The 15,179-nt window shown below is 46.5% G+C and overlaps 1 protein-coding gene across 1 annotated transcript in view; it reads right to left on the minus strand.

Annotated features, from left to right (window-relative positions):
* Positions 1-15,179, minus strand: part of SLCO2B1 (solute carrier organic anion transporter family member 2B1) — an 88,063-nt gene that overhangs the window by 16,070 nt on the left and 56,814 nt on the right. Inside the window, exons 9-10 of the mRNA XM_036745934.1 lie at positions 14,234-14,339; positions 5,606-5,960 (exon numbers count right to left, since the gene is read on the minus strand). Of these exons, the coding sequence (XP_036601829.1) occupies positions 5,606-5,960; positions 14,234-14,339 (461 nt within the window). The remainder of the gene's footprint in view (positions 1-5,605; positions 5,961-14,233; positions 14,340-15,179) is intronic.

Raw genomic sequence — 15,179 nt, forward strand, 5'->3', positions numbered from 1 at the left:
CATAATGGATGACGGGCAATGACTGATAATGATAATAACTCTAACTAGGACTTCTGGCACCTGGGGCAAATTCAGCTAAGCCAAATTGGAAGGCTGGGGCTAAAGATGCTGTTCTTAGATTAAGGTAGAACGGAGACAGAGGGTATGGGACTTGAGAAGGCTGAGGAACCGGAAGGCCAGGGCATCTGAAGAAGGTAGAGGCTGAACCAGGCACTGAACTTGTGGAGGAAGAGAATGGGTGACATGAAGGTCATAGGTGATGGCCACAAGGTCCCAGGCATGACAGAGAGAGCTTTAAAGGAGGAAAGATTTAGAGGGATTGTTGACTATTGATGGCAGTGGGAGACTCTGGAATGGCAAGTGAGGCTTATGCCAACTCCTCCTCCTGGCCTGGTGTCAGGAGTTTGAAAATGAAAGAGCAGCTAGCTTTGCAGAGGGTGCCAGGAATGTGGGGGCTTCAGAAGAAGGCTTCAGTGAGCAGCAGATAGAAGGCATATGAGATGAAGGGACGGTGGATGAAGGGGAATTTGTTAACAATAGATGAGAGCTCCAGAAGGCACAGTGGAAAGGGAGAGGAGAGGAAGAGAAAGAGACTGAAGAGGGCAGCTGTTGAAGGCTGCCTTCGATCCTGTCCTCTCTTCAGTTCCATGCTGATGGAGGTTATAGGTCCCCAGGCCAGGCAGGGAAGGGGAGGAGCATGATGGTCATGGGAACTTGGGGTAGGGGTGGCCCAGGGGTGACATGAAGGAGCAGGCCTGTTGAATGGGCAGTGGCTCTGCCCAGATGTCCAACACCTGGAGCAAGCCCTGGCCGCCCTCTGTTAGTCTCAGTTCTGATCATACCTCTGATTCTTATAGAACTTCAGCATTCACAAAGTACAGAAATTCTTTGAAGAATGTCATTCAAATCAGTGTGCCCCATTTTCCAGATAAGAAAACAGAGGTTTAGAGAAGTTTGTTCAAAGCCACACAGAAAAGAAGCAGGAAATCCAAAGACTAAACCCTGGCCCTGGTCTCCAAATTCAGTGTCTTTTGCCTCCCCAAGTGACAGGTCTCCTGGGAAGGCAGGTGGGGGCAAGCCAGGTGCTGGCGGTCAAAGTGGAGGTGAACTGCTGCCATCCTGTTGTTATGACACTCATATGGGAAGGGAGTAGGAAGGGTAGAGACCAAAAATCCAGCACACAACCTTGTTTCCCTTGAGAAAAAACAAAACAAAACAAAAAACTGTCGATGTGTCTAAAACTGTCTTGGCATGTCTGACACAAGGGGTGGGGGCAGAGGCTGGAAAAACTTGGCTGCCTCTTTCTGTGTGGTGGGACCAGAGCCAGGTGGCATTGGACAAGGGGATGCTGCCCAGGGAAGGGGAGTTTTCCAGAGCAATCTTTGCCAGGACTTCCAAAAGCACAGCCAAAGACTTGAGAATCAGGCTTCCAATGAGAGAGTCAGAGCAATGAAATGGGGGGAAACCTGCCTTTGGGGCTGGAGAAAAGAGGGTTTTATCTGGGTAATGCTCCCTGCAAACTTAGGCAAGTAAATCTCATCTTTTCCCTGGGTTTCCTCCTCTGAAAAATGAGGGGCTTAGAATAAATGATCGCTATAGCATTTTAAAATTTTAAATTCTCTGATCCATGATCATATACACCATCCTTAGGAGTTGTGACAGTCCCTAGGGATGTATAGAGGCCAGGACATCTCTAAGGCCTGGGAGGAATCTGACACATCCCTGGAGGAGGCTGGTGATAGATGTCACAGTCAGTCAACACATGTGGACTTACATTCCCAGCTTTGGCACCACTGCATACACGGAGGATGCCTAAGGAACAATATCTTTTTCTGCAGGAAGGATATTTTCTATGAAAGAAAGGGAAGGGGGAAGCCCAGAAGTGGCCAACAGAGAGAGAAGAGATTCTTAGAGGGTTCCAGAAGGGCATGTTGAACAAATATTAAGGCTAAAACTTATACAAAACAAGGGAAGACAAAATGCTTAACCCTTAAAGTGATGTGATATCCTGTGTCCTCCCCTGGGACTAGTGGGGGTGGGGGAGGGGGGTGGGAATTGATCCTTGAATTCAGGGACCACGTTTAGCCATCTAAGCCTTAGTCATCTTAGTCATCTAAGACTAGAGAATCCTGGGGGGCAAGGGTCCTATCTCCCTCCCTCCCCTCAGACGTGGGCACCTCTTACTAGACCCAGTATTAGAGAATTGGGCTTAACACACAGTAAATCCACAATTAGTCCAAATACTTGACTGGTCAGGGTAGAAGGGAAAAGCAGCAGAATGAAGATCCTAAGGGGAAAGAGCCAGGATGGGAGTTCCTTAAGGCTGGGGATTATATTTCTATGTAAGGTACTTTGTGTAGCTACGTGGCACAGTAGATAGACTGCTAGACCTGGAGTCAGGAAGACTTGAGTTCAAATTCAGCTTCAGACACTTATTAGCTGTGTGACTCTGGGCAAATTACTTAATGCTATTTGCCTCAGTTTCCTCATCTGTAAAATAAGCTAACGAAGTAAATGGCAAACCACTCCAGTACCTTTGCCAAGAAAACCCCAAATGGGGTCACAAAGAGTCAGACATGACTAAAAATGAACGACAACAGTACTTCTGTTTTTATGAGGGTTCCAAACTCTTGGGGTACAAACACTGAAGGGAGAAAAGATGGTAGTGGGTGGAAACCAAGCCCTAAAAGCAGTCAGAGAATTGTAAAGGCCAAATGTATGACCTTGGGTCAGTCACTTGCCCTCCATTTTATAAAATGAGGTAACTGGATGAGATGATCCCTGAGATTGTCACTAGTTCTAATAGCCTACTTTATATGTTCTAATATTCCATGCTCTTCTATAACTCTTAGCACTGATATGCTAGGTTCTAGGGGTTCTTTCAACTCTGACATTTTATGTTCTGTATTCCAAGGTCCCTCTTAGCTCGAATATTCTATATTCTACATTCTAAGGCCTCTCATGTTCCAGGTTCCAAGGTTCTTTGAAGTTTTGGCATTCCTTGAGTCTAGGGCCAGGGTCAGGGATGTTTGGGAAATTCTGTCCTGATGTCAGAGCCAAATCTGAGCCAACAAAGGGGGCCCCCAAGGGATATGGAATCTTTCTGGAGAAGACAGAAATGTTAACTTCCCCAGCTGTCTCAACGACTTCCAAGTGCCTGAGGACAGACTGGAGACAAAGTAGTGGGAGGGGAAGGGGGCGAAGGGTGGAGGGAGGTTGCTGAGGACCAAGTTGACTGGAAATGCTAAGAGAGAAGGGACAACTTGGTCCTCTGTGGTTAAACAGAAGACAGGGAGGGGCTTGATCTCTGGCTGCTACCCCAGGAACAAGAGCCCCTCAGAAGGATCAGGCCCAAGGGCTTTAAACTCCTGGTTCTCACTCTGATGTGATCAGAGGGAAGGGTTGAGACCAGGATTCTGACACGATCTCCAATCTAGGATGCTAGGCCCTACACCTTGTTCTGTGACACAAAAGCTTTTCTCCTTCCCTAAGTGGGGAGTTTCAGTGGAGATCTCATAGCCCCAAGTGGAGCTGAAGTTGGGGATGTCTCCTACTATGTTATAGGCCCTGTGCTAAATGCTAGGGATAAGAAAAATGCCCAAAACAGTTCCCGCTCTCAAGAGGGCTCAGCTAATGCGGGGCGGGCATAGGAACCACATGCAAACAGTTATGTACGAACGAGATAGACTCGGGACAAATTGGAAACACTCTCAGAGGGAAGGTGCTAGAATTAAGGGGCATCAGGAAAGACTTCTCATAGAAGGCGGGATTTTAGCTGGGATCTGAATGAAGCCAGGAGGCAGAGATACCTAGCACCCCTTCTGCCTGTGACATTCTGTGCTCTAATGCTCTACCTTCCTCCTCTCATTTCTGCCTGTGGCATCACCATTCACAGATGTCTCGTATAGGAAATCTTGGGGTTGGTTGTTTTTTTCTTCCCTTTCCCCTGTCTCTCAGTTATCAAGTCCCATTAATTCCATGCTAGCACTTACTTTTCCATTTGCCCTCTTCCCTTTATTCCCACTGCTCTGCCCCCAGCCCCATTCTTGGCCCTTCTCAGCCCCTGGACTAATACAACAGCCTCTAAGCTCCTCTTTGAACATCCACTCTCCTTCTCCCCCTTTCATGGTATACACACAACCAGACTCATCTTTATGCAGAGGTGTGGTTACAGTCACTCCTCTGCTCTAAGCCCTTAAATGGCTCCCTGCTGTGTACCAAGTTATATTCACAAGATCCAACTTCTGACAGGATAATAAATGTGGAGCTGAGGGGGAGCTTGGAGGCTATTTAGTCCAATGCCCTCATTTTACAGATGAGGAAACTGAGGCACAAAGAGGTAAAACTTATACCACACGGGTGGCAGGACCAGAATTCAAATCCAGTTCTAGTGATGAAATCTAGTATTCCTTCAAACACCTATGGATGGAGGCCTGGGATTCAGGGTCTCCACACTTTAGTTACTTTTCCAACCTCACTTCCATGTGCTCTGTGCTTGTCAAACTGGATGACTTTCTTTGATTTTTTTTTGAGGGCAATTGGGGTTAAGTGACTTGCCCAAGGTCACACAGCTAGTATATGTGTCAAGTGTCTGAGGCCCCATTTGAACTCAGGTCCTCCTGACTCCAGGGCTGGTGCTCTACTCACTGCGCCACCTAGCTGCCCCATTGGATGACTTTCTTTGACTCCTGTCTACCCCTGCCATCTTCCCCTGCTCCATCCCCATCACCTTCTGGGAGTTCTGGCTTCATTGCCTTCACTCATATGGTCTTAGAACACCCTCTCACTACGTACCATCCATCTCTTAAAAATATAGCTCACATGTTACCTCCCCATGGAGGCTTCCCCTGATCACTCGGCCAGTAATGAACTAAACTTTGTATCTTCCTAACACCGAGCACAGGGCTCTGCACACAGTAGGCACTTAATAAATGGTAGTTGAACATTATGGTCCTTTCTCCCCCTAGTACTGTTTCTCGTACTTTCAGGGCCTGTTCTCTGGATTTTACAAAGTGATCATTCAGTGATATGGATGACAGTGATCCCTGCTAGTGTTTGAATGAGGGAGGGATAGAGGAAATGCCACCACCACCATCACCAAGGCTCTCCTTCCTTTCTCAGGTAAGGAACCCTTGTAACCCCCTATGCATTCCTTCAAAGCTCCCAATCTAGCTAGAGTCTGACATTAGGAGAATAGTATCTGCCTATCTGGTTGTAGATAATTTTAACTTGTCTCTACCATAATGCTATAGAGGTATTGACAAACATTTGCTGTCCTTTTGTGTACATTTTTATAGGTGCCTTCTAGAGACAATATCCCTTTTTTATGGCCTAAACTAGGGATTCTCTTGGAGAAGGAAATGTCAAACTACTCCAGTTTCTTTGCCAAGATGGGAGTTCCTTAAGGCTGGGGCTTCAGTCGGACACGACTGAAATGAGTGAACGACAAAAGAGATTCTTGAACTGGAGAAATTTCAGATCTAGTAGAAGGCTAGGACTAGTGGAGAGATTTGGGGGGCAGGTAGCATCTTGTAGGGCTCCTCATTTCCTACTTCATGGATAACTACCACCTTGGCCTATGCCAAAGGTCTCTTCTCTTACTCACCTGGGGCCATAGACATTGGCGATACGGTGGGTGGGACAGCCCATGAAGAAGAGCGGCAGACCAAACAGCAGACAGGTGAGGGCCCCTAGGATACCAACAGTCGCACAGTGTTTGGGGCCCAAGTGGAGGCGCTGAACCAGGACCCCCCCAGTCACGATGCCCACTATGGCTGCAGGGATGCTGATACTACCGATGAGCAGGTTGGCAAAGGAGGCGGTGACAGAGAACTGGCGCTCCAGGAATTTGGGCAGAAAGGTGGCCATCCCAGCCACCATGGAGCACATGCTGACCTGGGCCAGGACCACCAGGAGGAAGATGGGGTGGCGCAGATTCCGTAGCAGCACTTGGGGGAAGACTGTCAGGGAGAGAAAGAGAAAATCAGATTGGAGCCGTTCCTACATGAATGCCCAGGGCTGAGAAGAAGCTTAGCAAGCACTTGTGTTTACCTTCTAACTGTGGCAAGACTCTCCTATGGCCTCCCCAAAAGGAGGTGTGAGCACCTCCACTAGTGATGAGGATCTCACTGTTGAAGCAGGTTAGTGGGACAGCTTAGAAAGTTCGGTTAATTATACCCACAGCAAAGAGGAATGCCTTGAGTCCTGAGATAGCCCATTTCATTGTTAGCTCTAATTGCTGATTTGTCCTTAAGCAGAACTGAATTTCTTCCTTTATAGCAAATCCAGTCACTCCCAGAATCCAAAAGGGACCTCAAAGGCCCCCTTTGCCTCTTTCCCAGTTCCGGAATCCCCTCTATCTATTCTTTGAGGTAAGTATGATAGATACCAATAGCACCAAGTCTTAGGGTTTTTCTTTTCTTTTTCTTTATATAGGGTCATAGATACAGAGCTGGAAGAGATATCAGAACCTATGTAGTCCCAAATCCTCATTTTCCAGAAGGGGAGTCTTGACCAAGGAAGGCTAAGTGACTTGCTTAGGTCATACAGGTTGTAAGCATTTGGGATGAAATTTGAACCCAAGTCCACTTCTGTCAAAGCCTGTGCCATGCTGCTTCCCATGCCCTCCTCTCCCCTCTGATCCCTTTCCATTTCCTCCCCTCCCTCCTCTTCCCCTTCTACTCCTTCCCATCCCATTCCTTCTCTTTCCCTCCTCTTTCATTTCCTTCCCTCTCTTCCCCTCCCTTCCCATCCCATCCTATCCTATTCCATCATTGTTCCATCCCACTTCACCCACAGTCCCATTCCTTTATCCCAACATTCTCCCTCTGCTCCAGCCTAGCTGGTCCACTGCTGTCTTCTCCCCACCCCTCACCACCTGCCAGGATCATTTTTTCTGCTCATGCTATTCCCTCTGGCTTATACATTAAATTAAATTCAATCAATATTTATTGAGCCCCTTCTAAGTGTAAGGCAATGTACCAGGCACTGGGAACCCAAAGACAAAATGAAAGACCATTCTTACCCTCATGGATCTTACACTTTATGGGGAGGGGCACAGAAACAAAGTAGAGAAGATGTAGATAATGTAGTGACATCTACATAGATAAATATAAGAGAAACTGAGAAGGGAGGGAGCAATAAAACAAAACTGGGGAGAGGAATCAGGAAAGTCTGCTCACAGCAGATGGTACCTGAGGAGAGCCTTGGAAGAAGCCAAGGGCTCTAAGTGGAAGAGGTGAGAAGTGAGTGCATTCCAGGCTACTAAGACAGGAAGTAGAATGTCAAGCTCAAAGAATAGCAAATCTGCCAGTTGTGCTGGAATGTCAGGAGCATGAAGGGGAATAATGTGAAATGTCTAGAAGGGTCAACTGGAGCCAAATGCCTTCTCCCATTCTTCTGATTTGCTTCCTCTAATTCTATTCATCCTTCAAGGCCTAGCTCCAGTCTTCTATCCACTAAGAAGCCTTCACTGGCTCCAGCCTACCTTCATTCCTACCTCCTCTATCTCTTATTGCTTGGGCTTATCATTTGGTATCTACCATGAACTATTGTCTAGCTCCTACAAGGCCACTCTCAAGGTCTTTCTGAAGAACTTTGGAATTGATTGTGAGACATGGGAGACGCTGGCACAGGACCACCCAGCATGGTGTGCCCACGTCAGAGAAGGCACTGTGTGCTCTATGAGTGAAGCAGAACTGCAGTAGACCAAAAGGAACGTGAGATGCACAAATTTAGAGACATCTCCACCCCAAATATTCACATGGATATTTGTTCCAGACCTGCAGTAGAGCCTTCAGAGCTTATATGAGTCTGATCAGACAGTCAGACACACTGTACATCGACCCCGCCCTAGAGACATCATTTTGGTCCTCTTTGAGTATGAAGGACAACTATTCACTAGTAATATTTAGAAGATAGAACATAGATTGTCAGAGCTGGAAGGAACCTCAGAAAATAGATTAGCTGTGTTAGAAGGGACCTAAGAACAAATAATCTTACAACCAGAAGGAACCTTGGAATATGGAACATAAGATGTCACTACTAGAAGGAAAAAAAAATATTAGAACTAAAAAGGCCTTTAGAATTCAGGATTCATCCATTCCTTTGACAAACACTGTTAAATAGGAGGGCCTAAAGTACCATACTGGGCACTCGAAGAGATACAAAGTTTAGATTGGACATGATCCTTATAGACTAATCAGAGGATAAGGAAGAAAAATAGATGTCAGAACTGGGGGAGATCTTAGAAAATGCCACAAAATGGTAGGGGTGGAAGGGACCTTGGAATAGACATTCATTCACTAAGCAATATATATTAAGTACCTATTGTAATAGAAACTGGGGATACACAGTTTGGATAGAATTCTGTGTTCTAAGAAAGGTCCCTTCTAACACAATCAGGCAATATGCACTCGTTGAGCACCTAGTGTGCGCCAAGCACTGTGAGAAGTACTAAGGATACAAAGAAAGGCAAAAGGAGTCTAATGGGGGAGGCAACATACTGATATTCTTTGTTCTGTTGTGCCTTTGAGATCTGATATTTTACCTTCTTCAGTTGAGAATAGTAAAATCTCAGAGCTGCATGGGACCCCAGAGGTCACCTAGTCCCACATGCTCCTGTACATGAACCCGCTGGATGACATCCCCAGTGAGTGGTCATTTACATCTACAAGCACTACTTGGAAGACCTAGAGTAAAGAGGCATGCCCAGCTGCCAAGGCAGCTCATTTCACTGGTAGCCCTAAGTGTTAGTTTCTCCTTAGGCAGAACCTCATTTCTCCTAGTTCTTCAGAGCAGAACTAGCAGAATCCTTTCAAGATTTAGGCCACAATTCTAGCCTATCTATATCTCATCAGATGCTGCTGACTCTTTCAGCCAATGTATAAACTATCCCTCAAAGCTTTGTGTCATCTGCAAATCATATAAGCATATTATCTATGCCTCTATTCAAGTCCTTGGTCAAAATGTTGGATGTTCAGGGCTGAAGGTTTGAGAAAAGCCTAGAGGAAATCTCTCTCTCCCCTCTCCTTTCCTCTCCTCTCCTTTTCCTGTCCTGTCCTGTCCTGTCCTTTCCTCCCCTCCCCTCTCTTCCCCTTCCCTCCCCTCCCCTCCCCTTCCCTTCTCCTCTCCTCTCCTACCCTCTCATCTCCTCTCCTCTCCTCCTCTCGCTTCTTCTCCCCTCCCCTCTCTTCTCCTGCCCTCTCCTCTCCTTCCCTCCCCTCCCCTCTCAACTCTCCTCTCCTCCCCTCCCCTGCCCTCTCTTCTCCTCTTCTTCTGCCCTCTCCTCTCCTCCCCTTTCCTCTCCTCTCCTCCTCTCCCCTCCCCTGCCCTTCTTCTTCTCTTCTGCCCCCTCCTCTTCCCTCTCCCCTCCCTTCCTCCCCTCCCCTCCCCTTCCCTTCCACTCCTGCCCTCTCTTCTCCTCTCCTCTCCTACCCTCTCATCTCCTCTCCTCTCCTCTCCCGCCCTCTCTTCTCCTCTTCTCTCCTGTCTTCTCCTCTCCTCCCCTCCCCTCGGTTGCCCTCTCTTCTTCTCTCCTGCCCCCTCCTCTAATCTCCTTCCCTCCCCTCTCCTCTCCCCTCCCCTCTCCTTTCCTCTCCTCCCCTTCCCTCCCCTCTCCTCTCTTTTCCTCTCCTCTCCCTCCCTTCCCCTTGCTTTCTCTCCTCTCCTTTTTCTCTCATTCTCTGTCTCTGTTGCTTTCTCTTTCTCTAACCATTCTGACTCATTAGAGGCTAGAAAGAACACTATATTTAGAAGTGAGGGCACCTTGGCACTTCCTACCTGTGTGACCTTAAGCAAATCCTTTAACTTCTCCTGACCTTAGGAACCTCATCTGTAAAATGAGGGGCAGGATGGATGAAATGAATTCGGAGGTACTTTCTGGCTCTAAAGCTTTGGTCCTCTGCCTACTTCTAGGGTCTAGTTATTCAGTCAGTTACAAATAAATTTAACTGTGCTGTTGTCTAGCACTAGCCCACACCTCATCTTGTCCAGAAGGACAGTATGAGAACCTTTGTTAACTGCTTTGTTGAATTTGGGATATACTATTTCCAAAACATTTCCCGTATTTGGTGAATCTGTTCTATGTTGCTGATTTCTTTCTCAGTGCTAAAATTCCATGTCCTCCTAGTTCTGTCTGACATCCTCTACTCTATGATCTGAGGTCCCTTACAGCCCTGGCATTACATGGTTCCATTAAGGCAGAACACGAAGTACTTGGCTCTGTCTGCAGCAAGGTTTACTTTATGTGTGTCAATTCCGGGTTGTTCAGCTCAAAAGGGAGTGACTGAGTTATTCTGGGAAATAGTATTTTCCAGGGAAAGTGTGTAAGGTTGAATCAGCTGGGATGGTCTGAGGCTGATGCCAAGTGAAGGCAGGACTATGGACTGTGACCATCAATAGGCCCTTGGAAGAATGAGGGAAGGCTACCTTCCTCCCACAGCCAAGGATATGTGATGTCTTCTAAGTGAGTCTGACCTAGTCCCCCACTGCCTCCACCATGAATTACCATCATCAGAAGAGAATCCTACTCCAACTGGAAGACCATATGGCCTGCCTCTAAGTGACCAGCCAGGAAGTCAGGCCAGGGAGTTGTCTCCCACGGAGCCAAGAAAATAAATACAAACAGTCCCCTATTACAGGGTAGATGGATGAGCATGGAATTCCCCCTCTCAATGTTCTCTATCCCAAATACTCTGTCCCTTCGTGGATCTGCACCCTCAGCTGTACAAACATAGAGCACAGTCATAAATAGTTGGAACTGGGAGGGAACTTAGAGATCATCTGTAACACCCTTGTTTCACAAATGGAGCAGTTGAGGGGGAGGGGTGGCACAAAATGTCAGAGCAAGAAGAAATCTTAGCAATAAAATGTTAGCACATAGAACATAAGCTGGAAGGGACCTTCTATACAGTATCAGTCACTCTAAACTCCCTCATTCACAGGGAAGGAAACTAAAGGGCAGAGCAGGGAAATGACCTAACCGAGGTCATGAGGCAAGCTGCCTAGAAATGCTTCAAGTAACAGAGACCTTGTGACAGAGCTGAGCCTAGACCAGGGGCTCCTGACACTCAGGACTGAGTCCTGTCCCTGCACACAGGATCCTGCAAAGCAACTGGCTTCATTTTCCAAAGTCACCTTCTCCAAGAAGCCTTCTTGGATTAACCCTACCTTCTTCAGATCTCTTCTTTTCCCTGTAGACTCAGCCTTCCCTATGACATTGGCATCTGTACTTAATTGCAATCGTTCTGTAAGCAGTCTTACAAAATGTGAGTGTGTGGCAGATCCCAAGTAGACTGCAAGTTATCTGGCTTCAGGGGCTGTATTTCCTCCTCAGACAAGGGCACATCTGAGGTCAGGGATTATATGTTCTCCCCCACCTGAGACTGGGGACTCACTGAGGTCAGGAGCAGGGCCTCACCCTCACACTAGGGGTTTTTAATGATCGCAGTCATATGTTTTCTTCACACTAGAGGCTCTCTGAGGGCAGGGGTCAGGTCTTCCGCCTCCATTTATCTCCCCAGTCCATAGAATGGGGCGCTCGAGGCCCTTGAGACTCAGCTGAAGCCTGGAGTCAGGGCTAAGACTGGTCCACTGATGGAAAGACCTTGTGGTCAGGGATACTTTGGCCTCCATGACTTGCATATGGAAAGAGAAACCACAAAACACGATCTGGCTGAGGGCGCTGGCTCAAAGAGCCAATTTCGGCCAGTGACCCTCACTTCCCTCTGGCTTCTGGCCCTCGTTGAGATTAATAAGCATGTTATTGGTTCGAAGTCATCCCTTCTTTTGGTCATCAAGATTCCTCTGGTCTCCAAGGTCAAGCAAAGTATCCTGTGGTTTCCAGGCACCTTCCCATACGTGGTCTCCTAGTCATCCCTCTGATGGCATTTACATTGCACGTTAAGGTTGGCAGGGTGTTTTACAAGGGTTATTTCATATGACCCTCACGACAATCCCATGACGTAGGCGCTATTCTCATTCCTGGTTTACGGATGAGGGAACTGAGTGTAAAAGAGGTTAAGTGCCTTGCCCAGAGTCTCACACGTAGGAAGTATCTGAGGTCACATTTGAACTCAGGTCTTCCTGACTCAAAGGTCAACCCTCTACATAACAGCATCCACAGATTACAGCATACACAGCACGGCATTGGTTTCTCCTAGCCTCTGATGGTTGTTCATATCTAAGTTCTGACTGCTCCCAAACTGGGAGCCACCTGAAGTCAGAAACTCTAGAATATGGACATGTCAGAGCCAGAAGGGGGCTCAGAACATGGTACATATGATGATATAAGAGCTGGGAGAAAACAGAATAAATAACACAATGTCTGAGCTGCGTGTGGCCTTAGGACATAAGTGCATGTGCCCCATTGTCAGGGCATCTATCTAGGCCAGCACAGTGGATAAAGCACTTCCTAGATTCAGGAGGACCTGAGTTCAAATCCGGCTCCAGACACATGACACTTACTAGCTGTGTGACCTTGGGCAAGTTACTTAACCCCAACTGCCTCACAAAAAAAAAAGAAGAATACAGAATGTCAGTACTCGAGGAGGCCTTATAACCAACACAAACCACGGAATGTCAAAGCTAGGAGGATCTTGGGAATTTGAAAGTTAGACTATAGAACAAAGAACATCAGAGCTGGAAGGGCCCTAATAGTATCTTTCTAACCGAACTCTCTCACAGGGAAGGAAACTGATGTACAAAAAGGAAAATGAGTTGTCCAAGTCCATAGGGCAAGGTTTTGGCTAAGGAAGAGCTGGAACCTCAGTCTTCTATTTCTTTTCATTAAACCTCTGTGCCTTACCATTTTCTTCTCTATCCTTCAGAGCCTAGCACAAGGCTATGTGTAGCGATCTCTCTGTTCAGTGAAGCAACAGGTTATCAACAGTCTGTACCTTATCCTTGGGGCTGCGAGGAGCCAGTGAAGGTTTTTGAGCAGGGGGGTGGGATTATTTAGACCCGAGCCACAGAAAGATTATTTTGGCAGCAGTTTGAAGGATGGGTTGGAGGTAGAGGGGCTAGTGGGGGAGGTTTCACAGCAGTCCAGATGAAGTGGTTGGCAACAGCAGGGGAGAAAATGAGGAGAGAGATTGGAGAGATGTTGCGGATGTCAAATAGACAGGACTTTGCAATGCACTGCATATAGAGGGTCAGGGAGAGGGAAGAGCCAAAGATGTAGGACATGGATGAGAACATAAATAAACAAATATCATTGTGTCTTACATATGTTTATCATCTTTTAAAAGTTCTCTTTCTTATTCTCCCAGGGTGCAGTGACTAGAGTGCTGGGCCTGGAGTCAAGAGGTTCTGAGTTCAAATCCAGAGCCTCAGACACTTACTAGTTGCATGACCCTACATTCAGATTTGATATAAAGGACCCTGGGCAAGCCAATCTCTGTGTGCCTCAGTTTCTTCATCTGTAAAATGGAGGTAATAATAGCATCTACCTCCCAGGGTCATTGTGAGAATCAGGTGAGAAAATAATTGTAGAATGAGCTTAACACAGTGCCTGGCACATGACAGGCACTATATTAATGTTAGTTATCATTACTATTATTATTGGACCACAAAAGACTTGTCCAACTGAATTATCACTGCTCACTTCTGGTGACTCATGGTACAAACGATTCTTCCAGTATAGAGGCAGCATTATACGGTGGACAAAATGATGAATCTCATGAGAGAGACAGAGACAGAGAGAAAGAGACAGAGGCAGAAAGAGAGAGAGAAACATTTCCATTTACCAAGTAGAATAGAAAAAGATTATATGTGAAATCATGAATCTCCTTTATATACAGGCTGCTTTACAAAAAAAAAAGTATGCAATAAATTCAACATGTTACTTTTGTGTATTACTCTTTTTAAAAGATATCTAGATGTTCTTGTGAGGAAGATAAAAGGACAGTTCTTTCCAAAGCGTGGCTTTATATCATCATGAATTTTTGTGATCACTGGATGTACCAATAGTGCCATTCTTACCATATGGAGCTCTGCCAAATGTTTTGTTTTTCAGAATGGCATCTCATATTGGAAAAGGTTGGGAGCCACTGCTCCAAACAGATTTTAGGATCAGTGGTTTGACTGGTTATTGCCCATTTGTTCTTTGTTTTTGTGACTGTGTTCCCCACCTTTCCCCATCCCGCCACTCTATGTTGATCATCACCTCCCTTTCCCTTTGCTAGAGCTGGTGCCCACATCTGACTGATCCCCGATGGGCAAAAGGGACACTTACTTTTGATGAACTGTATCACAGTGAGGTTTGGGGCAATTTGGGCCTCTCCATCCTTCTCTTTGTCAGGACAGTTACCTGCTCCCTGCTTGATGAGAGAGCTCTCTCCCTATGAAGAAGTACAAAAGGATTGTCAGGGGGAGTGCTGGGTGCTTTTCCTTTGGCCGTCTCCATCTGGGGTTGGCCAAGTGTTCCAAGGGGATGGAGCATGAGGGAATGAAGGGGATGGTGCAGATGGGATGGTAACAACAAGGATGGGCATCAAACTTTTCATCATCTCTGGTGGCACTGCTTTCATTCTAAGATAGTTGTAGTGCATTCACCACCACCACCACCACAACCACCATAGTGAAGGCCTTGATTGTTCCATCACTATTTTCAGCAAGCCAGGACCATGCGGCTCCCACCAGAGAGTGGTCCCATGCAGGGGTGTTGTGAGACTCAAATGAGACAATAGTGAAAGCACTTTGAAGCTATAAAGTGCTACATAAATGCTAGTGAATATTATTATCATTAGTCACCAGGCCTCCAGTCTGGTGATGACTTCATTCCCTGAGTCTTCTAGCGCATTTCTGCTAAGCTCAAGCAGTGTCTAAAGAGAAATACATGGGTGTGTTGGCAAATGTTTAACGACTAGGGCTGGGGTGACGGGGAAATACACAAACAAACTTTCAAGTTTAATCTTCATCAGTAGTACTTTCTTAAGTTTAGAGAATCAATAAAATGATAGATCAAGTCATGACCAGAAATTTAACAATCAGCTCTCCCAAGCTAATTAATCCCAAGTACACCCTTGGATCTGTCCCAGAATACTACCCTGTTCATTTGGGATTCAATCACCTGAGTCTATTGAAGAAGGCTCATCATCTAGATCCATTCTCAGCCAATCAGAGAGCCTCCTAATAGAGGGGCAGGCGTTCAACTACCCCCTCACCCAAACCAACACCAA

Source organism: Trichosurus vulpecula, chromosome 2 (genome assembly GCF_011100635.1).
Source record: "Trichosurus vulpecula isolate mTriVul1 chromosome 2, mTriVul1.pri, whole genome shotgun sequence".
NCBI lineage: Eukaryota > Metazoa > Chordata > Mammalia > Diprotodontia > Phalangeridae > Trichosurus > Trichosurus vulpecula.